The following is a 24,013-nucleotide window of genomic DNA, read 5'->3' on the forward strand; positions in this document are numbered from 1 at the left end:
TGAAAACCTTCAGGAGTTACCAGGAATAAATTAATAATCAAGCAGGTGGAATCACACTTCTTAGAATTAGGACTAAATCAGTTCATTTGTACTTAGTGACCTCCTGATTAGTACTGTCAAATTTTATCCACCCCGCCATACATACTTAGCAACTTTAAAAGAGATTTTTGTACCTATTAAGATTCTTAGTAGATGAAGTAATGCTAATCTTAACTTAGAATAAGCCCATTTGATTAAAGACCATTTTTAAGCCTTGACGTAATCTAAAGCCATAGAGAAAGACCACGATTTAAGTCATAAACAAATAAGTATATCAGAAGATAAGAAAAAAAATGAATGATTAACATTACCACAATGAATGTCAACAGAGATGTTCTCAACCCCTCTCTTCACTGTTCGAGGTCGGCCCTGCTCAGTGGGTGTTGAACCCCATTCATCAGACCCCGCGACTGGCTGGTAATGTACCATAAGCTCAAATAAAAAAGATCAGAGCAATAAACATACTCTACATTAAAGACACTTCTATTTATACATTCTGAAGGGTAGGAACGGGTCTTTTAAAACATAACACATAGTCAAATCTCAACTGGAGTTTTGATATGCAACTCCTACAGCTTGAAATGAGAATCCTGAAAATACATTAGGCTAATGTTGTACACTTTAAATATCTTACTATTTTGTCAATTATACCTCAGTAAAGCTAAAAAAAAAAAAAAAAATAGGAAAATGAAAATTCATCAGGCTAACAGATCTTTCAACCATACCCTACACATGGAAGAGGTGCCCACATAACGTGTCAGTGATTTTCTAAATCTACAGTGACATAATTTTCCCTAAGAAAATTTTTGTGTAAGAGTTGAACGAGGAAATGACGGTAGGAGCCACAGCTTCAAGTTTCATAACTGTGAATGTAATATAAAAATGTCCAAAGCTTATCCTACGTAGAATCCCCAGAAAAAGAAACCAATTAAGTTCTTCTTACTAATGCAATTAACCTTTAATCCCAATGTTAAAGAAGGGCATTAATTTGCTTTACCTTTGGATTGTGCAATATAATAACTTCTCTGTTGGGAGACTCCAGTTTCTTTTTCCATTCATCCAGAGTTACAGCAAGCATGTAAGTTTCCTTAAAAGAAAACACATTTCATTAGATTTCCGTAATGGTTTTTTTTATTAAAACTGAACTTTTTTACAAGAATACTGCTAGATAAACAATTACAGTAAGAATATCTTACTCTAATTTATCAAATTTATTTTAATTCTCTTAAAATGAGAACAGGTACTAGTATAGAACAAAGAAAAAATAATCACTTCTACTTCTATCATCTAGACTGGAGATTATCGCTGTACACATTTTGATATATTTCTTTCAATAATGTTAATGCATGTATATTATCCATAAAATGAGGATTACATTACATATAAAGTTCTTTCTCTTGATTGATCAAATTTATTTTAAAATTACGATAATAGTACAGGACAAAGGAAAAAAATCAGTCCCAATTCCATCATCAAGACTAGAAATAATCATTGTTCACATTTTGATATATTTCGTTCAATAATATTAATATCCTACTCCAATTTAAAGCAAATTTCAGAATATTTTCAGAGCAAGAAAAATAAAAGGCAAAAAAGACCAATCCTGTGGTCACAGTTTAAATATTCACAAAGATCACCATTAGAGAAAAAAAATTTTAATTTAAATACATAATAGTTTCCATAGTATTTCAAAATTTGAAAATAAAACTACTTTATCCTGAAACGAACTTGCAAAAAGAAATGCTATGAACTGTGATGCAAATAGAACCAAACTCTCTCCGTAAATTCACAGAATAAGTCACAAGAGGAAGAAAAGATTATGAAATAAGAGAAGAACACAATGAAGAAAATGAGTAAAAAAGGGTCACAGGAATACCTCTAACACTTGGCTGAAGCTCTCCGAGTACGGAACATACTTATTATCTTTGTCTCCCTTGTAAAACCAGGTACAGCGCCTCACTTCCGATGCTAGCTCATCCCAGTATACGGCGTACCGCATCCTCTCCCCCAAATGAACATCGTATCTGCCCCCATCAGTGGGCACAACTCTCCTATCACAGTCTTTTCCTATCAGGGAGTGGAAAGGGGAAAAGAAGTACATAGTATAGCAAAATAAAGCTCCCAAAATACAACTCTGAGTTATGCTCTAAATAATGTTATAAAACACACGAATGATCTGTTTCTTCTTGGCTAAACTACTTTATAAACCATCAACATCATTCTCGGTTTTAATGAAACATGAAAAAAATAATACCCAATGCTGTTTTGTTCTTTTTCTGAGGAGAGATAGGAGTGTCCCTTACAAAAAATTGTATACAAGAAAGCTCTTCTGAATTTTTTGTTTAAGGGACCAAAAGATAAATTAATGACCATCATGATGATAAGGTAGTAACCAGCATCATTCTTGTTTCCATAAAAGAAGAAAAAACAAGAGAAAAATGAAAGAATTCATTCTTTTGCAATGTGACACTGCCCGTACCACACTCTTCATAAACAGAAACTGAAACATAAGAAACATTATTGGTTAACTATGCAGGAATTACAATAGGTCCTGTTTTCAAACTACAGACCAAATTCTTGAATATTATAAATTGGCTGGATAGTAATGCAGAACTTCTATATAAAAATGCTATAGGATGTTATAAAGCAGAAACTAACACACCATTGTAAAGCAATTATACTCCAATAAAGATGTTAAAAAGAAAAGATTATTAAGTAAAATTTGGAAAGTATAAAAAATGTAAAGCAAAAAAAAAATGCTATGAGACAACTAGAAAAAAATCTAAAATTTACTTCTAATAGCACTCACTATAAGGACTTTTATATTACAGTTTTAGAGAAATGACAGTAAGTCCTCGTCTATTACAAGTCACAGCTTTCACCCTACCAGAGCCGTATGCCTCTTCCAGCTGCTGTGAATCCTGAGAGTTGAAAGGAATCCATGTCTCCTTAGAATCTATTATCTTACAATAAAACCAATGAGGAGAAACGGGTTCGTACAAACTGCCAGCATCCATGTCTATCAGCTCAAAGGAACTACATGAGTTTGGTGACGAGGATGGATCTGATTGGGACAATTGTTCCTCGTGTGATTCCACTGATGACATTTCTTTCTCTAAAAGACAAAAAACTAACAATAAAATTTCCTTCTATTAACAGTGTAATTGTTCACACACACAAAACTGGTCAGTTTTAAGGAGTCATTTCTGAAAAAAAAATCTAAGGGGGCTGCATAATTTAAAACAGAAATAACATAAATTAACAGCTTTTCTTGGTTTTGTTTTTGGGGTTCTTCTTTTTTTTTTGGAGGAAGGAGGCCTTAAACAAAACGCTTCTTATAGTTAGACCAACCACTTTGCACTGATCTTCCAATCCTCTCAGAAAACTGCATGGTTTTAATTAAACAAAACTGGAATCACGAGAAACACATGGTCGAAATCTTGACTGCAAAAAAAATTTTACCCCAATTTCCAATCTAAGTCTGGTCCCAAGGCAAAAACGCGTACTCCGTCTTCATAACACCTGGTTGTAGGCTCCAGGCCCTTGTCACTACACATTTACCTGACTACTGGAATCACAATATTGAAAATAAAACTATTCACTTAAGAACCAGTCACTTTTTATCAATGCTTGAAGGGTGCTTAAGTAGAGACTGTGGTACAAATTCTGAAAACGCGAACCCTCGCTTGGGGCCACTGTGCGCACGCGCGCACGCGCGCACCCACTCGCACCATCCAGGTCTCAGACGAAAAGTAACAAATGACCTCAAAAGCCTCCTTCCCTCAAGGAAGACCGTGACCTGTGTATTTCCGCCCCTTTAACACTCGCAGAGACTAACACTGCAGACGTCGAAAGTAAACCCAGGCTCCTCGGAGGGGCGCGGGCAAGACCATCGCTATCTCAGCACCGAGCGCAGCGGGACCGCAAACACCCGGCCTCCCTCGGAGCGGACACTCTCCAGCTTCCGCCACTTTTATCTTTTTTCCCAGCACGAATTTACCTCCGCCACCTTGCGTGTCCCTTCTCCCCACGACCCCGGGCCTCCTGCAGCCCAGGTCTGGGACCTCAGGGTTCGCGGACGCCTCTCTCCGTCCCGCGTCCAGCCCCGCAGAGAGGAGCGGAGCGTGGATGAAAACGAGGTAATTTCCAGGTGCCTTCGGGCACGGTCGATGCAAAAGGGTCCCTGGCCGCGTCCCTGTAACCGAGGTCACCCCCACCCCGCCAGGGCTGGTCCTCCCAGCCCCCCTTCCCTGCCTCGGGCATCGCGTCCTCCTCCACCCCTGGCATCTCCATCCCGCAGTGCCTCCCACCCGCACGCCGGTCGGAGCCCTGGGCCCGGCCGCCGCCCCCAACGCGCCGCCGCAGACTCACCTGGCAGCCCCGCAGCCTTTCAAGTTCTCCTACCTTCGCTGAGTGGGCTACGACATATCCCCCGCGGAGGCCTTCCCCGCGAGCCCAGGAGGGGCGGGGCGGAGCAGAGCAGGGCGGAGCTTGCGGCCCCGCCGGGCTCGCGCCCAACACAGCGCTCCGCCGCGCTCCCAGCGGGCCAGGCTGTCTAGAGCAAAGGTGAGGTGATGGGGACTGCTGCGGGGAGGCAACGGGTGGGACGTGGAGGCCCGCAGGGGCGCTGGCGGGAAGTGTCGCGAGAGGTGGAGGGACTCGCGCGAGATGTGCTCCTCCGAGCGGGCTGGAGGTCGGAGCGCTGGGCACGCGGGTGCTGCCGGCCGCGCGCCCTCCGCTTGGTACCCGCGCACGGGGTCTGGGTGAGAGGCCTCAGGTATTTAGAAGGCAGGGATGGGGAATGAGACGTTATAGGTGGGGAGCGTTTCAAATTGCAGTGAAAGCAAGGTTCTTCAAGATGACCCAGCCTCCCCACTTAATAGATAGGAAAACAGACCTCTGACCCGGTGGTACCCTGGCTGACCCTGCTCATGGGCCGGGATGGTGCGGGGACGCCGGGATGCCATGCCCCTAGTGAGAAGTAGGACAGGGCGCTGGCGGCAGCTGCGTCTACCCAGACCTCCACTTCTGGGTGCTGAGGACGGATACATTGGCATTTGCAAGGGAAGAAAAGATCGTCTCTGGGTCTTTGCCCCTCTCCTTTGCGTTTATTGGGATTTAGAAGCTGCCAAAAAGATACCTTTAAAAGATGTAGAGGTGAGCCTGCAGGATTCAAAAGCCGCAAGAGGGTTGGAGACGAGATATTTTTGTCCAAACAAGATGACATAACTGAGGTAAAGAGGTTAAAAGAATTTCTCAAGTAGTAGCCCTGCCAGCTCTCCTATTTAGTTTTCTGGAAGACTTCAATTCCTTCGGGCATGCAATAAAATACTTTCCTATTTTCTAACTAGATTATAGGGCAAGGGTTCAGGGAATGTTTTTCTGTCTTGTTATTTCTTCAAAAGCTGAGAAAAAGGAAACTAAAAGAGGGATTTTTTTTATAACAGATTAATTCTCTTACAGTTTAAGAGCCACACACAATTATCCACAAGTTTACTTATACCTTCTCCTCAAATTTATAACACCTGAATAGCTTCTGTTCTTTGCAGATGAAACGGAGCAGGACCGTACGGTCCCTGCCCCCTCACCCCATGTCCTCAGCCCGCCTTTTGTCTGTGGAAAAACTTTAGGCAAAAAATAAGTTTAATCAGAGAAGTGAGAAAATGCAGAAACAAAGGAAAACAGTCAAAGGAGACCAAATAATAGTTTAGTCATTAAGCATTGTCAAGGACCTTCAGTCCCTCCTCAAGGGCTATAGATAATATTCTGAGCCGTATCCTGTGAGCTGTCTTACAGATACTGAAATCCCCACCAGGTGGAAGAAGTTAACTACATGATGACCAGACTGTAGCCACGACATAAGCTGCCACAATTCCAAGAACCGGCCTCAAAGAAATGGAAACCCTGGAACTAAAGATTAACTGTTCTTAAAACAACCAAGATGACGCTGATCAGACCACCGCATTACTGGTTTCAAGATGACTGTCAGAACTGACTGTGCTGTTCTGCTCCCGCCTATGCAGCCCTGAAACTCCCCTTTAAAAGCCCCCGTCCCCTGAGCAGCAATCGGGAGTTGGTTCTCGGACAGGAGTCCACCCTCTCCCCCGGTTGCCAGCCTCCGAAATAAAGCAGCCTTTCCTTTCCTACCAACACTCGTCTCTCGAGAATGGGCTTTCCAGCGGCGAGCAGCCGGACTTGGATTTGGTAACACAGAGAGGATGAAGAAAGCCAGGACTGTGCCCCAGCCTCTAGGATCCTGTCAGATGACTAGATAATATAACTAATACCAGTAGCTAGCTTTTAACTCTATGTTGTAGATAACAACTGTAAGCATTTGACAAGTATAAATCCCATTTAATTCTCACAGCAACCTGGTGGAGTAGGTTATCCCTATTTGCGGAGGTAGAGTGACTCACATACTACCAGCAAGTGATGGAGCCAATATTATAAACACAAGGTCTGTCTTCAGAGCCTGCACCTAAGTAACTTACCTAAAATCGCAGTTAAGTGATAGAACTGGAACTTGAATTTAGGCCCTCTTTCTCCAAATCCCTGTTGCAGCCTCTGTACCAGGTGTTCTCAATTTTTTTTTTTTTTGTCTCAGGACCCTTTATACTTTTATTGAGAACTCTATAAAGAGTGTTTATGTAGATTGTATCTATCACTATTTACTGTACTAGATGTTAAAACCGAGAAATTTAAACATTTAATTCATTTAAAAATAAGAAAAATCCATTTTATGTAAGTATTTTTACAGAAAAATAACTAGTTTCCAAAATAATTGTTTAAAAACCAGAGAAAAGGATGACATTGCTTTACATTTTTGTAAATTTCTTTAATGTCTGGCTTGATAGAAAACCACTGGATTCTCATATCTGCCTCTGCATTCAATCTGTTACAATTTTAGTTTTGGTTGAAGTATATGAAGAAAATCCAGCCTCACTCCACTGTGTAGTTGAAGAAAGAAGGAATCTTTCAATGGCCTTTTCAGATAATTGTGGAGTATTCTTTTTACTACTACAATAAAATTCAACAAATGGTAGGTTCTTAAAAGTTAGTTTCAATGTGGAATCTGAAGACATATTAGTGAATTTTTGTACTCTGATACTTTAAAACCCATTGGTCTTGGGCTTCCCTGGCGGTCCGGTGGTTAAGACTCTGCGCTTCCGCTGCAGGGCGCGTGGGTTCGATCCCTGGTCAGGGAAGTTCCACATGCCGCAAGGTGCAGCCAAAAAACAAAAAAAAACCCCACCATTGGTCTATCTTGAACTTTGAATAGATCTCTTACCCATGCATGACTGATGACATCATGCATTGGTCATTTGTAAAATATCAGTTCACTGAGCTATGCAGCCTTTCAAATGTTAACATATTTCACTATTTTTTTAATTACCACCAATCTAATTAGAAGTCTTTTAAGTATTGGGAAGCTGTCAAGCTCATAGCAGATAAAAGTCTTCCAAAATTCTTTTTCCTGTAAATGTCTAATTTCATTATTGGCAACAAATACTGTCAGTTGTTTTCCTTGAAGTGACAATCTCACTTTTTCTAGAAAAGTTCTGCCAAATACCTAAATCTGCATAGCCACAGTTTGTCTGTCGTTTGTACTTTCAACTAAAAATGATGTTCCATGAAAAAAAGAGTAGCTAGTTGAGTTACCAAGTCAAATAATGTCACGTGCTTTTTCCTCAAGAGACCAGCTGCAATATATTGTGATTTATGGGAAAAATATTTGGTCATTCAGATGAATGTATATATTAATTCGCAATTCCTAGCTCACAGCTCCCAAAACCCTTGGACTTTCCTGAGCTATAAAAGCAGTGAGATAATATTTGGTCTCTTGTCCTCAGGTCCTGAAAACGCTTCAGGGAAAGTGACTTTTGGATCCCACAGAAGGAGGGAGGCTGCTTGCCAGGAGAGCCAACCATGTGATTAGAGGGTGGGACCTTTCAGTCCCAACGCCCAACCTCTGGGGAGGGCAGAGCAGCTGGAGGTTGAATCCGTTGCCGAAGGCCAGTGACTGAGTCATGCCTTTGTAATGAAGCCTCACTAAAAATCCAAAGGACAAGGTTCAAAGAGCTTCCAGGTTGGGGAACATGTGAGGACTGGGGAGAGTGGTGCACCTGGAGAGGGAACGGAAGGTCCGGCCTCTCTCCCCAGGCCATGCCCTGTGTATCTCTATCATTCATCTGGCTGTGGTTTTATATCCTTTTATAATAAACCGGTAATCTAGTAAATAAATGGGTTTTCCTGAGTTCTGTGAGCCGTTCTAGCAAGTTAATTGAAGCCAGGGAGGAAGTCATGGGAACGTCTGGCGTATAAGAATTGCTTGTTGGTGTGCGGAGGCCTCTACACACACACTGGAATTGGGTCCAGGAACGCTTTTCCCCAATGTACTTCAGCCCGCAGAATTGTTTCATGCATACTAAGCATTTTGTCACATAGAATGTGAAAAAGGTGTGAACTCAAGGGTTATGAGTTAATAAAATTATTAATTTTTACTCTTCATAAAGTATATTTTTAAGTGAAACTGGCACTGTGTTTATTACAAATTCATGGCAGTGGACAATACAATGACCGGTAGAACAATTTGTTTCCACTGCCTTAATTCCTGGTAAGGCGCCAGCAATTTTACCTACCATTGCTTTTCCATCAACAGTGCAAATGTCAACAACATAGAAAAAAAGGCAAATCATGTCCTGGTACAATTAAGAAAACAATTTTGATCTTGTGACCCCTAAAGGGGTCTCTGAGACTCTCAGCTTCCATGGACCAACCTTTGAGAACTATAACAATTAAATGTGCCTAATCTGGGGCTTGGAATACAAAAGCAATGAATAACACAATACCTACCCTGAAGGAGTTCACAGTCTCAATAGGAAACACAAGCAGGTAAACAAATAAATATATCTTGTTGGACACAGACGCAGAGAACAAATGTATGGACACCAAGGCGGAACGGGAGGTGGGGTGGGATGAATTGGGAGACTGGGATTGACACATACCCACTACTATGTATAAAACAGATAACTAATGAAAACCGACAGTGTAGCCCAGGGAACTCTACTCAGCGCTCTGTGGTGACCTAAAAGGGAAGGAAATCCAAAAAAGAAGAGATATATGTAAAAAAAAAAAAAAAAAGCACAGGAATGTGAACATTTCTTCATACTACCATGACAATAAATACTCTGGGTTCAGACCTCAAAAAATAAATAAATAAATATATCGCGTTGACTGCTACAACAAAGACAGAGACCAGATACACCACTAGTTACAAGAGAGGGAGTAATCTCATGTCCAGGCATACCTCCAGAAATTCTCATTCAGTAGGTCTTCGGTGGGATTCAGGAATCTGCATTCTAAACAAGTCCTCTAGGTGATCTGGATGCAGACAGCATGAGATCCACACTGTGAGAAACACTGCCTTAAGAAATATAAATTCTAGGTTTCCAAGAAGGCCCAGCAGGTAGGTAGTTTCAGAAAGAGAGAATATCTTATGATATCTCTCAAAAAAACCACCAGTTGGGCTTCCCTGGTGGCACAGTGGTTAAGAATCCGCCTGCCAATGCAGGGGACACAGGTTCGAGCCCTGGTCCAGGAAGATCCCACATGCCGCGGAGCAACTAAGCCCGTGCGCCACAACTACTGAGCCTGCGCTCTAGAGCCTGTGAGCCACAACTACTGAAGCCCACATGCCACAACTACTGAAGCCCGCGCGCCTACAGCCCGTGCTCCACAACAAGAGAAGCCACCACAATGAGAAGCCCATGCACCGCAATGAAGAGTAGTCCCCGCTCGCCGCAACTAGAGAAAGCCCATGTGCAGCAACAAAGACCCAACACAGCCAAAAATAAATAAATAAAATAAATTAATTTAAAAAAGAAAGAAAGAAACCACCAGTTAATTTCACTGGCTATTGCTGTTGCAGTGGTGTATCAAATCTTTTACCAGAAAAAGGCTTAAAAGGTAAAATCTGAAACAAAGTCTATTTTTTCCCTTTCAATGCTCCAGTGCAGTAAGCAACAAACTTTCTTCTGTAAAGGGCCAGATAGATATTTTAGGCTGCGTGGGCTGTAAGGTTTCTGTGGCATCTAATCAGTTCTGCTGTAGCACAAAAGCAGCCAGAGACAGTATGTAAACCAATGGGTGTGGCTGTGTCCCAATAAAACTTTATTTATAGAAACAGGCAGTGGGTTAAATTTGGTCTCTGGTGGTAGTTTGCTGACTCCATGCTCCAGTGCAAAAGATAATGCTGATGGCCAGTAAGCTGCCTAAAGAGCAAAAGCAACATTCTAAGGGTCACGAAACCACTGAATTTCACATCTAAAGTCGGAATAATTGTTAGGCATCAATTTTGAATTCCCATTTCTTTCCAGAATAAATCATATTTCAATATTCAGAAGGTATTGTGTTGAGTGCCTATCAAGGCATTAGGTGCTACAAGGATACACAGTTTTTGGAGACAGAAGTTCTCAACCCCTGGTGGACACGTCGGCATCAAAAGTTGAGAAAACTCCGCAGTTGTTTCTGATGATCTGACAATAAAATAACAAGGCCAGGCTGTAACAGTGATTCTCAAACTCTAATGAATAGAAGGGTATGCTAAGTAGATTCTTTAAATTTCAGATTGAAACCCAAGATAGTTAATCAGAGGGGTCATGAATCTACATTTTAAACAAGAATATACAGGCTGCTGCTGTGCGGCAAGTACCACTTACTGACTTTGTTTATAAAAGGATGTTAGAACTAGAGGAACCATAGAGACATCAGTGTGACGTTCTCTTCCAGCCCAAAGTTGGTGATTTTTATAAGTCTATAAAACCATTCATAAAAATGCATTTTATTACTTTATAGCCACAACTGAATAGTTCCTGCCCTCAAGTTGAATAATCTTAGATTTTGTTTTTCCCACTTTGAGGAAAGTGATTTGCCTCTCACTTCAATGAAGACTGTTTTGAGCTGATAACTTCAGTTGGAGCTGTGCAGCAAGGTGTCTCCTTGGGCCCCTGGAGGTTTCCATCAAGCCAAGGTTTCCTCTTGGCTCGGGTTGTCGGACTGAGCATATGTAAATGTAGCAAATGCAAAAGTAAAATACAACACTTTTAGGAAACAATAAGAGAAAATCTTCAGGAACCGGGGGTAAGCAATGAGTTCTTAGAGACGTGACACCAAAAGTTCTCAGAAGGAAAAACTGATAAATAGGATTGCATCAAAATTAAAAACTTTTGCTCTGTGAAAAAACTCTGTTAAGAGGATGAAAAGACAAGCGACAGACTGGGATAAAATACTTGCAAAGCACCAATCTGACAAAAGACCAGTATCTAGAAAACACAAAGAATTCTTAAAACTCAGCAGTGAAAAGACACACAATGGAACCCAAATTTGGTTTCAATATCATTCTTCAATAAGAGGGATGAGGGCTTCTTGTTGGAGCAACTGGTTCTAGCACTGGAACAGGAAATATGCAGGATGAGCCTGAAGAATCATGTAGTGCCAGAAAGTGAGGAGGGTTCCAAAAAAAAAACAAACCCCACACAATCATGGGGGTATGTCAAAAGGACACAACTGAAAGAGCTCCCAATGGCCAAAGCAAGACATTCTGAGCAACAAAATAAATAAGGTAGCATTAGATCATAACACAAAGTATAAAATAAATATCTATGGGTCCATATGGATATAAATGACTGAGTAAACAAACAAATAAATAAATGGGAGAGAATGAACAAATCTACCTTGCAGGTAAATTCTAAAGAATTAACGTAGATAAACACCCTCAACGAGGTGGAAGGTAACTCTCCATCCCCTAAGGGGGGAGCTGCAAACGGGGACTTCCAAAGAATACAGTATGAAAAGGGGGAAAAAAGAAATAGTAACTGTGTAGTGGAGAAACCTGACAGACTCTACCTCAGCCAGGTGATGAAGGTTAACATCAACAGTATAAGCTATGTAGATAGTATATACAGTTGATATATGATGAGAAAGGGCACTTACCTCTGTGGTCTTCCTCCCCAAAACCCAAGCCCCAGTGTAATTATGAGAAAAGCATCAGACAAATCCCAGTTGAGGGGCATTCTACAAAATATCTGACCTGTACTCCTCAAGACTATCAAAGTCATCAAAAACAAGGAAAGTCATGGGAGTTCCCTGGTGGCCTAGTGGTTAGGATTCCAGGCTTTCACTGCCATGGCCTGGATTCAATCCCTGGTCGGGGAACTGAGATCCCACAAGCCGTGCAGCGTGGCCAAAAAAAAAAAAAAAAAAAACCCAAACAAAAAACAAACAAGGAAAGTCTCAGAAACTGTCACACCCAAGAGGTTCGTAAGGAGATATGATGACTAAATGTAATACGGTATCCCAAATGGGATCCTGGAAGAGGAAAACGGTGTTTTCCAGGTAAAAACAAAGGAAATCTGGATAAAGTATGGACTTCAGTCAACAAGAATGTATCAATACTGATCCATTAATTGTGACAAACGTACAAAACTGATTTAAGGTGTTAATAACAGGGTGTGGGGTATATGGGAACTCTGTAGTATCATCACAATTTTTCTGTACATCTAAACTATTCTACAATAAGAAGTCTATTAAAATAAACCCAGTTAGCAAGTGGGCAAAAGACACACACAGACATTTTACAGAACAGAATACACAGATGGCAAATAAGCACATGAAAAGATGTTCAACATCATTAACCATTAAGGAAATGCAAATTAAAGCACAATGAGATATCACTACCTACCCATCAGAATGGTTAAAATAAAAAATAGTGACACCACCAAATACCGGCAAGAATGCAGAGAGACTCATACATTGCTGGTGGGAATGTAAAATGGTACATCCACTCTAGAATAGTTTGGTAGTTTCCAAAAAATTAAACATGCAAGTATGATATGACCCAGAACTACACTCCTGGGCATTTATCCCAAAGAAATGAAAACTATGTCCACACAAAAACCTGTACATGAATGTACATAGCAGCTTTATTCATAATAGCCCAAAACTGGAAACAACCCACATGTCCTTCAAGAGGTGAATGGCTGAACAAACTGTGGTACATCCACATCATAGACTACTACTTAGCAATAAAAAAGAACTACAGATACAGGAAACAACTTGGATGAATGTCAAGAGAGTTATGCTGAGTGGAAAAAAAAAAAAACGATCTCTAATGGTTACATACTATACAATACTATTTATATAGCATTCTCAAAACGACAAAATTTAGAAATGGAGAACAGATTAGTGGTTGCCAGGGGTTTAGCACGGCGGGAAAGGAGAAGCAGGTGCGGCTGTGAAAGGTCAACGGGAGGAAGAGTCGTGCTGACGGGACTGCGCTGTATCTTGACCATATCGATGTCAATATCCCGGCGGTGACATCACAGTACAGTTTTGCAAGATGTTACCATTGAGGGAAACTGGGTAAAGGGTACAGGAAAGCTCTGAATTATTTCATAAAACTGCGTGTGAATTTACAATGATCTCAAAATAAAAACTTTAATGAAAAAAAATACAATATAGGGAACTCCCTGGCAGTCCAGTGGTTAGGACTCCGCGCTCTCACTGCCGAGGGCTGGGTTCAATCCCTTGTCAGGGAACTAAGATCCCACAAGCCACGTGGCGTGGCCAAATAATAAATAAATAAAAAATAAGAAATACAATACAGTTGGTACTCCTATTGATCGGTTCCACATTCACGGACTCAACTAACTATGGACTGACAGTATTTGGAAAGAAAAAAAATTCAGGAAAGTTCCAAAAACTTGAATTTGCTGCATACCTGGCAACTATTTACATAGTATCTACATTGTATTTACAACTATTTACACAGCATTTACATTGTATTAGGTATTATAACTAGTCTAGAGATGATTTAAAGTATATGGGAGGATATGCATAGGTTTTATGCAATACTACAACATTTTATATAAGGGACTTGTGCATCCATGGATTTTGGTATCCACGGCGGGGTCCTGGAACCAATCCCACGGATACTGAGGGACGACTGTACTCCTAGTTATTCTGGATTTCAGAAAAACAATCATTTTTAGTATCATTATGTCCCATGCCATATGTGGAACACACTGATACTAAAAGATGACTTGTTGTTTATCTGAAATTCAAATGTAACTGAGAGTCCTATATTTTATATGGCAATACTACCCTTGGCATTAGCTTACCAGGATAAGGTATATATTGCAAAATAAAAGAACATTTAAAAGTTGGCTAGAGAAAATGTGCCCTGATCTCAGAAACCCCTAAAGTCCTCCCTTCTCAGCAGCTGGCATCTCCTCTGCCTCACATTTTATTACAACAAATGTGCTACTGCCCACCACTCCTGATGAGAAAAGCCACATAGAGTATAAAGCCCTCCTGTCTTCACAGAGGAGTAAAAATTATCCAGATAATCCTCCCTTCTCAACTTCAACTCAAAATAGCTATTCCCTCCAAGAAAGATTATGAAAAAATAATAATTAAACAGAATAGTCAGGAAGCATTTTCTAGAAGCAATTTGGGGTGTCCAGTATAACAACACTGTAAAAAACACAACCAAGAAGTAATAGACATCTGAAAAATATCTCTAACATGAAAAAGATGGAGACTGAAAAAGAAAGGAAAATGCAACTTTGTAGGAAATTCATTATTTGAGAAGAAAAAAAAATCAAGAAATTATCATTAATATCCTCAGAGATATAAGATGCTACACCCACAAACAAGAGCAGAATCCCATAGGGAACACAGAGCACAAAAAAATTCCTAGAAACTAAAAATATGATAGATGAAACAAAATTCAGTGGAGAGTTGGAAGATAAAGGTGAGTAAATCCCCCACAAAGTACAGCAAAAAGGCAAAAAATGAAAGTGAAAAGATAAGATAAATCAAAGAACCAGTCTAAGAGATCTATAACAGAAACAGCAGGAATTCTAGAAAGATGTAATAGAGATTAGGGTAGCAGAGGAGGAAAATAAACAAACAAACAAAACCCAAGACGATGTTATAGGACTTAAGGGCAGGAGTTTCCAGAACGAAATGTGCCCAGTAAAATGGACAAAAACAGACCCACACCAACACTGTACTGTAGAGGGGACAAAAATATCCTACAAGCTTCCAGGAAGAAAAACTAAGTTTTAAACAAAGGATCATGCAAGATGGAAAAAAATTACTTCCTATGCACCCTTTTCCAGGAAGGTACTGGGGAACATGCTCTACCAAAATGAGGGAATAAACTGAGAAAGAGAACGACACAGGCTATGGAAAAAAGGAATCCAACAGAAGGAGTGGAGAGAATCCCCAGGATGAACAGAAGAGACCAGAATGAAAGTATGCACCAGGCACATACCAGTGCTGCAGTCAGAGGGCTCCAGGAATGCTTCTTCAGGAGCCTAAAATTGATAAAATGTGTCTGAGCATCTTAAGAGAAGACTTAGACAAATGATGGAGGGTTTGAGGTCAAATCAGTCATAAGCACATAGGCAAACAAAATAAGTATGACAAATGATTCATTCCAGAGAAAACAAGGAGTTGTTCAGGAAAAGAAAAGTAAGCAGTTTACTGCATGACTGAGCTCTGGGCAGCATTTACATAGTATAATAACGTACAACAGAATTACCATATAAGTGGATTGAGAAATTGGAGGGATGAGAGCTGGGATGTGTGTATGGTAGAGGCAGAGAGACCTAACCTTCATCCTCTACAACAGAAAATCAGTAGAAATGACCTAAAGCTGATAAATCAAAAGGGAGCAATACAACTGTGTTATTAAAAAAATATGGAGATAATTTTTTTAAAAAACTCAATTGAAAGTAGTTACTTTTGTAGAAGGAAAAATGGGAGTGGAACAGAAGAGTGCTCCTTTTCATAGAACTGACTTTTTTTTAAGATTTTTTAAATTTTTTGATGTGGACCATTTTTATAAAGTCTTTACTGAATTTGTTACAACATTGCTTCTGTTTTATGTTTTGGTTTTCTGGCCGCGAGGCACGTGGGACCTTAGCTCCCAGACCCGGGATCAAACCCGCACCCGCTGCATTGGAAGGTGAAGTCTTAACCACTGGACCGCCAGGGAAGTCCCAGAATTGACTCTTTAAATTGCTAACTTCCATAGAATTATTTGAGTCTTCAAACTCATAACTTATTTAAAAAGAAAAAAGGATGAAAAACTCCAGTCATCAAGTATCCATCCCCCAAAAAACTTTTTTTAACGCCAATTTAATCCATATTCTTCAACTTAAAAAATAATCTTCCCACCTCTAATGGTATTACATTAACCAACTACAGAACTGTTTTCAAAACCCCATTTTTCAAAGCACTTTAAAGAATCCCCCACCAACAATGTAGAGACCAGCCCATCCTGCTAATACTTCATTGGGACTTAAATTCATCTAAATATTTACATTGGCGTTTATATTTGGAACAATAGTGGCTTATTATAGAGAACATAGCTGTGTTTAACATGCCAGATCCGGATAACTTTATTCAAGATTTTGACAGAAATTATCCCCAAAGTAATATTAAACTTAGACACTTTTTAAAAGTCCAGATGTGAAATACCAAAAAAAATTTGAATTCAGTCTAGAGTCAATACTAAGAACTGAATCATATCCACAAAATAAAGAATACTATTTTCCTTCTTATATTCACTATATTTTCTGGAACAGGTTGCAATTTAGTTTTCCTTTCCTTGATATTGGCATTTGGAATCATTTTAACATGGTTTACACCTTTAAGTTCTAAGTCTGTACTTATCCTGAATATCTTATTATAATTAAAATTATAAGTCCAGAAGCAATAGCCCTCCCTTACAGAAAGAATCCAATTAATAAATGTAGAAGGAATAAGAGAAACAAAGTCACATTCGAACACCACAGTAGTAACAAGCAAGATCTGCCAGTGGATACAAAAATGAGTGGGCAAAAGTTTAAGCAGAAACAGGACATTTGCATAGCTCACATTATCTCTAGCAAACATTCAGTCATTACAAAGGAAAGCACAGTAAGTTTACAGCAGAGAATCCTAGCAGATGCCACCTCAGGTAGTGGCTAAGGTTAATAACACCAGAAATACATTACCGCATCAGGTGTCAAGATACACTGTCACAGATCGGAGGACGCTATGATGACATGACAACTAAATGCGAGGCAGGATCCTGGATTGGATCCTGAAACAGTGAAAGGACATTAGTGAAAAGACTAGAAAATCTCTACTTTCAAAACTCTCTACTTTAGTTAATAGCATTATATCAAGGCTAATTTCTTAACTTGACAGATGTTCTACAGCTATGTAAGATGTTAATATAAAGGGAAGGTGAGCGTAGAGTATACAGAAACCGCTGTTTTTGCAACTCTTCAGGAGGTCTAAAATTATCTCAAAACTAAAAAAAAAAGCTGTTAAAAAACATACACACACACATATATATGTGTGTGTGTATAATGTGTGATTTATAGATAAAAAAATCAAGACTTCAGGGAAATTGGTATCTTGGGCACTCAGTTAAAAAATAGTGTTCTCTCCTGTATTAGTCATTGTCTCACAGGTTTATGTTAACTTAGCTTTAAGGTTCTCCCCCTTCTAAATATTTAGTTTCAAGCACAACTTTTAAATTTTCATAGAAAAGCCTTTTGTAACATTCTTATATTAGGCCAAAAGTAAAAATCCTAGAATAAAATTGTCACCATATTATCTCATAAAATCACTCATACCAACCTAAGACCCGGCCAATATTTTTACTTTACTTCTTCTCGTCATATAATATGTTTGTATTGGTTTTTTTTATAAGGAGAGGAGATGGCTGGATTTATTTTCTTGTTAATAGGCCTGGCAGTCAAGAAAAAAAATCACTTGGATATCTTATTAAGAAACAGCAGTTTTTCCAATAACAGATACTGCATACTGGAACTCACTTCAGATGAAAAAAGTAAGTTATCTACCTAAGTCTCTTCTACATGATAGCATAGAGCTACCCAAGCAAATCCAGCTAAGACCCTTTCAATATCCCTCCTTAAATCTGGCTCTAAAATGACTGTTATTAGTGATGGTAAACATCTTTCTTATAAAACAGGCAATACTGTCTATGCAATTTATTCTAGGGAAACAAAGGTAAACATCAAATCTACCTTTAAAAGAAGAACACAATTTCCCACTCTAGCTATGGCTGATTCATTCCCTGAGCATGAATCCTCTTTTACCCTCGTTGTTTCTTACTGTAAACTGAGCAGATACACTGAGCTGAAATCTGCTCATAGGGATCCTGATGGTGAAGCTAATATTTTAGATGGAGAACAGCATTCCCAAATGGTTGTATTTATTACTTTTGCAGTTATTATTTCCACGTGCTGTGGCATTTAATTTTTAATCTGTGTTCATCACACTGCTCCACATGGAAGCAGCTGTAGTAAAAAGATAATTAAGGGGGAAGAAAGGAAATTTTAAAGTGGATCTTCATCCAAATACGATTAAGACAGCGAAAAAGGAAATAGCCCCATTTTCATTCCTATACCCATGCCATTTCCAAATTAACCTTCCAATAGTAACATGAAAAATAGAAGTGGTAAAACTCTAACCTAATGATCTATACAAAAAAGGAGACAATCTACCTCAGGAACTCACTACACAGTGCAATATATTCAAGTGGTGACAAGATATAAATTCATCCAGAACTGCCATACTATCTGGCTGTCAGTATAGTCTCTTGAGTAATTATATTAAACATATTACTACAAAGTGTACCAAGAAGTAGAGAATAACACTATAGTTGTGAACTACAAGTAACAAAACAAAACAGAGGTCCAAGAAGGCTAAAGTCCAAGCTGTAATTTACACACAAAGTGTACGGTGAAAGCAGTCACAATGTACAAAAATGTGACAAGTAATCCAGATGTTTAAAAAAACAGAGCCTGTTTGTCTCAGACAACATCCAGTCTTATCCGGTAGGTTTCTGATAAGCCTGTTACATAAGGTGGATTTCCCTCCTGCTGATAAGAAGCAGCTTGCAGATACCCATAAATTTCTTAAGGGGTGAGACTACTTGGCAATACTGGTAACTCCATAACTTCCTATTACATTCATTGGTCTGAAAACTGAAAACAACTCATAACCCAACTGTTCTTCCAAGTCCTTTACCAGTTTTTCAAGTTTTATATCAAAGGAAAGTTGGAATGTATTGCTTCTTCTCCTCAACAGGCATTTCAAAAAGAGGGTAATTAACCAAAATCAAGAGTTCTTTGGTCAAGTTAGTAACAGGCTTCCCCTTTGTTCTCAATCCCTTCATAATCCTTTTTTTTCCAATTTTTCCAGTATGGCCTGGATTTTACAAACAGCCTCTTTCCTGGCCTGCCGGACAGAGTCCTGGCCCCCAGTTTCAACTGAATCCAGTTCCAAAAGTTCCTTGGTTAGCATTTCTTCCAGAAGCCAGTATGCTTTGTCTGTCTTTTTTCCTACGAACTCTTCTACTTCTTGCTCAAGATACTGGACCTTCTCCAGCACATGTATGATTTTTTTAATACTTGCGGGAGTCCCTTCATCTGAAGATAAACACTCTTCAGGAAGATTATTACTCTGATCTTGATTGCTGGGATGTTCGTTGGTGGCATTACCATACAGCTGAGGCTCAGCACTATACTGGACTTGGGAATCCAAGAGCTCTGGATTATCATTGTTCATTGTTCCCGAGGACTCGTACTGATGGACACTGCAAGGAAAGTTGTGCCGGTTCATACCTTGGTCTGACTGGCTATAGGGGTATGAGGAATCCTTGGAGTAGGAGAGCAAAGAGGGGGAAAAAAGCTGTTTTAATGGGGATCCATCAACATCAGATTTGTTAGCCCACATCTTTCACCTGACCAGGAAGGTACATGAAAAGACTCCCCACCAATAAAAGTGGACGGCCCTCCTTAATCATTTGAGAAGAATACAGCCCTAAAAAGATAAAAGGAAGAGAATTCCTGAGTATAAAGGCTGGACTCTACCCTGAGACAGGTCATCATCACGAACACCTCATAATCTATCCTTACCACCTCACAATCTGTCCAGTGACTTAATACATAGGAATTATATAGTTTTTTCCCCTAAAGAGATAAAACCTGAAGACAAATCTTAAAAAGGAACCTGGCCACAAGCAAATGATGTTCAAGTGTGTGGTTTAATAAAACCATGCAATTTCACATTGGTTTTGTCTTCTGTCAGGAGACTGAGGTAATAAAATATAATCTTTGATTTTGTCTAACATTCCGATAACTAAATTACAACTAATTTAGTAAATGAGCATTCTCCTGTTGTTTAAAAATGGAAGTGAACCTAAAACTGCTCTAAAAAATAAAGTCTATTTTAAATAAAAAGCAAACCGGGCTAGGTAAAGCTATAAGTAGTAGCCACCAACATTTTGAAGTTAGTCCCCATTTAACACAGACCAATGCAGAAAAAGTTCCACATTGCGCTCTCTTAATTACCCAGACATTAAGAGGACAACGTCTAGAAGCCTCCTACCTTGGGCTGTGGGGCTGGCGGGGAAGGAGGTGGCCGAGGAGAGCCACTGCTCGGCCATGATGAAGAGCTCTCGCTCACGTAGAGACTGCCAGGTGGTGCTGAGGGGGCAGCTGAAGGCCAGGGGTAACGGGCTCCCATGCCGTAAGCACCCGGAGGAGCCCAGGAGTCCTCCTGGGATCGTACAGTTGGTCCTGGTTGTGGAACACTACGATTACCATCCCCATAAGGATAATGGGGCACGCTCATTCCAGGGTTCTAGATTGAGAGGAAGGAAATACACTGGTCATTGCTAAAAAACACTTAAAGAAGTAATGAAAATATTCTAGTGTAAACAGATTCAGAGATGCTTCCTCTCGGCTTAACAGGGTATAGTTTAGCTGCTATGGGACTAAACTGTAGTATTTCCAATGAGTTGCAAATATTTTCTCCAAACCTAAAAAAGCTTGGTTCTAAAGATATCAGGGGCAGATTTGGTGACCATCAAACTCAGAAAAATAGGGCCTAAACTTCAGTGGCTGAAGCACAGCATAAGTCTGTCCCACAGATACTATAAATAAATGGACTCATATGCTATCAGGAAGCACAAATAAAGACATACTAGAACTCTCCTTGAAGTGAACAGAGAAATAAACATGGGATCATTCATAGAATATTAAAAAATATAAACCTAACCTCTTGGGTTTCCCTGGTGGCACAGTGGTTAAGAATCCACCTGCCAATGCAGGGGACACGGGTTCAAGCCCTGGTCTGGGAAGATCCCACATGCCGTGGAGCAACTAAGCCCGTGTGCCACAACTACTGAGCCTGCGTGTCACAACTACTGAAGCCCGCATGCCTAGAGCCCGTGCTCTGCAACAAGAGAAGCCACTGCAATGAGAAGCCTGCACACCACAGAAGAGTAGCCCCCCCTCGCCGCAACGAGAGAAAGCCCGTGCACAGCAACGAAGACCTAACGCAGCCAAAAATAAATAAATTTATTTTTTTTAAAAAAAACCCTAACCTCTTGAAAATGAACAGAGAAATAAACTTGGTACCATTCATTAACATGAAAAAATAAAAACACAACAGGCGAATGCTCACCTGTGAAGCAGGATATCCTGGAACCTGCCCCCTAAGAGGGGCTGCTTCAGTCTGGCAGTCCTGCTGGGGATACATCCAACGAGAGACTGGGGTTGGGCTGTTGCCAGGTGAACGGTAAGTGCTTGGAACCTCTGTGGAGTAACTGGTCTGAGCATACCCAGATGTGTAATAAGCCCCTGGGTATGAGGCAGTATTTGTCCCAGGGCCAGGGGGGTATGGTGGGCCATATGCTCCATTTGTATAAGAATTCAAACTCTGTAAAAAAGCAAAGTTGGGAGAAAAAAAAGATGAATGAGTAGATGAGCTGAAATGCCCTCACTTCGAAAACTTTGGGAAGAAAGGAGATCAGTAACTAATGAAAATATGAACTACCTAAGCAACCCTTGAGGTATTCTTTCATATATTATAATCATATACATATATTAAACTCAGATTATCACCTTAGAGTCTGTGTCATAACAATGGGTATATTGTGATGAAGGATGAAGTGATGGCCTTTAGTGCTTCTCAGCCATTTCCATAAGTGCACCTAACAATTGCACCTAACGGCAGGGAACTTGTCCCCACAAACTGAAGAGGGTATTCCGGGAAACCTGGGAGAATGGCGAGAGAAAGAAGAAAGTAACCATAATACAACAGAAAGAAAAAAAGACCACAGAGACAGACCTAGCCCTGCCATTGGCTTTGTATTTACCCTCCCTGAACTTTAGTTTCTCCAGCAGGAAAATGGAAATCATAAACATATCTTGCAGGGTTATTGTAAAAATTAATGAGATGACATATATAAAATGCTTAGTATAGTGTCTGGCACGTAGTATGCTCAATGATTTGCAATTTTTATAATACAAATTGTTGTTAGTATTAATGTGGCAAGGTCAGGAAACGAACCCAGATCTGACTCCAAGCCCATGTGCTTTGTATTGATACTATCCCACTCTGCTTCCCCAAATGATAACAGCAGACAGAGACAAATTCCTCATATATTGCTTACTGCAGTTTTACATCACCTATCCAGACTATTACTGACACCCAGAATCCTCAGTTTAGTAATCCAAACAAGATTAAAGCTAAACTCTAAATGATTACCTTAATGTTTTCTATTAATTTCTACTTTACCTTGTTAAAATGGTAAAAACAGAATCAGGTTTTCCTGGACTCATCCTTCTAAAACTAGACAATCTTTCCCATTTTAGGTAGAAGAATAAGAAAAGAATCTTGTGATATTAACTAGACTTATCATGGTGATCATTTCACAGTGTATACAAATACCGAATCATTACACTGTACATCTGAAACTAACGTTATGTGTCAATTATACCTCAATTAAAAAAAAAAAAAGAATCCTGATATCTTCTACAGTTGTTAATTACTGAAGAAAATGAAATTTAAATTTGATTCCAAATCCACCACAACAAAAAGAGGGATAGATTGAAGTGGGAAGGAGGCCATAATTCTGTGGAAAATAAATTCTAAGCCACAGTTTTATGGCAAGAGGATAAAAGACAGGCTACTATCACCACATGGCCAAAGAATTCCGTGCAGGGACAGGGGTGAGGGAAAATCCAGCCAGGCATTCCCTGAGCAGCCACTGTGAGGCTAATCAAGTCTTCTGCCTACAGGCTGCTGTGCCTAACCAAACAATCCCTTATGCAACATATACAGCTGAAGACTTGATTAAAAAAAAATCATGTGACTTTTTGCTCTGTTATTCAAATTCTAGAAATCCTTCCTAAGGAAATTATTCAACTAGAGAAAAAATTATAGGCATGAATTTGTTCATCACAGCATGATTCACCATCACGCAGAACTGTAAACAACCTAACCGTCCCGTACTGATGGAATGATTAAGTAGACTATAGGCTATTCATTGAGGAAATTTTATTCTGTCTTAAAAACTCACTGTTAGGGACTTCCCTGGTGGCACAGTGGTTAAGAATCCGCCTGCCAATGCAGGGGACATGGGTTCGAGCCCTGGTCTGGGAAGATCCCACATGCCACGGAGCAACTAAGCCCATGCGCCACAACTACAGGGCCTGCGCTCTAGAGTCCGCGAGACACAACTACTGAGCCCTTGTGCCACAGCTACTGAAGCCTGCGCACCTAGAGCCTGTGCTCCGCAACGAGAAGCCCACGCATCTTAACGAAGAGTAGCCCACACTCGCCACAACTAGAGAAAGCCCGCGCACAGCAACGAAGACCCAACGCAGCCAAAAAAATAACAAAATAAATTAATTAATTTAAAAAAACTCACTGTTAGAACTGACCAGACATCTAATGATATTAGAGAATTATTTGGGTTTTTTTTCCTTTAATGGCATTGTGGTAATGTCTTTAAAGCTTCCTTATATCTTAAAGATACATGCTTAAGTATTTACAAGAGACATAACATGATGTCTGGAATTTGCTTCAAAATACT

At 39.9% G+C, this 24,013-nt stretch overlaps 2 protein-coding genes and 1 long non-coding RNA gene across 3 annotated transcripts in view; 1 reads left to right on the forward strand and 2 right to left on the reverse strand.

Moving 5' to 3' along the window:
* Nucleotides 1–4,661, reverse strand: part of DDHD2 (DDHD domain containing 2) — a 26,877-nt gene extending 22,216 nt beyond the window's left edge. Inside the window, exons 1-5 of the mRNA XM_068532260.1 lie at nucleotides 4,411–4,661; nucleotides 2,927–3,154; nucleotides 1,916–2,106; nucleotides 1,037–1,126; nucleotides 351–471 (exon numbers count right to left, since the gene is read on the reverse strand). Coding sequence (XP_068388361.1) covers nucleotides 351–471; nucleotides 1,037–1,126; nucleotides 1,916–2,106; nucleotides 2,927–3,146 — 622 coding nt within the window. The 5' untranslated portion in view covers nucleotides 3,147–3,154; nucleotides 4,411–4,661. The remainder of the gene's footprint in view (nucleotides 1–350; nucleotides 472–1,036; nucleotides 1,127–1,915; nucleotides 2,107–2,926; nucleotides 3,155–4,410) is intronic.
* On the forward strand, nucleotides 3,810–8,258 carry LOC137756047 (uncharacterized). The gene is made up of 3 exons (XR_011072164.1): nucleotides 3,810–4,178; nucleotides 4,340–4,605; nucleotides 7,890–8,258. It is a non-coding gene; the product is annotated as an uncharacterized lncRNA (long non-coding RNA).
* A 10,567-nt stretch (nucleotides 8,259–18,825) lies between these two features.
* BAG4 (BAG cochaperone 4) overlaps nucleotides 18,826–24,013 on the reverse strand; it is a 32,661-nt gene continuing 27,473 nt past the window's right edge. The window contains exons 3-5 of the mRNA XM_068531969.1: nucleotides 21,598–21,852; nucleotides 20,518–20,772; nucleotides 18,826–19,785 (exon numbers count right to left, since the gene is read on the reverse strand). Coding sequence (XP_068388070.1) covers nucleotides 19,300–19,785; nucleotides 20,518–20,772; nucleotides 21,598–21,852 — 996 coding nt within the window. The 3' untranslated portion in view covers nucleotides 18,826–19,299. The remainder of the gene's footprint in view (nucleotides 19,786–20,517; nucleotides 20,773–21,597; nucleotides 21,853–24,013) is intronic.

This window comes from Eschrichtius robustus, chromosome 21 (genome assembly GCF_028021215.1).
Source record: "Eschrichtius robustus isolate mEscRob2 chromosome 21, mEscRob2.pri, whole genome shotgun sequence".
In the NCBI taxonomy this organism is placed as follows: Eukaryota; Metazoa; Chordata; class Mammalia; order Artiodactyla; family Eschrichtiidae; genus Eschrichtius; species Eschrichtius robustus.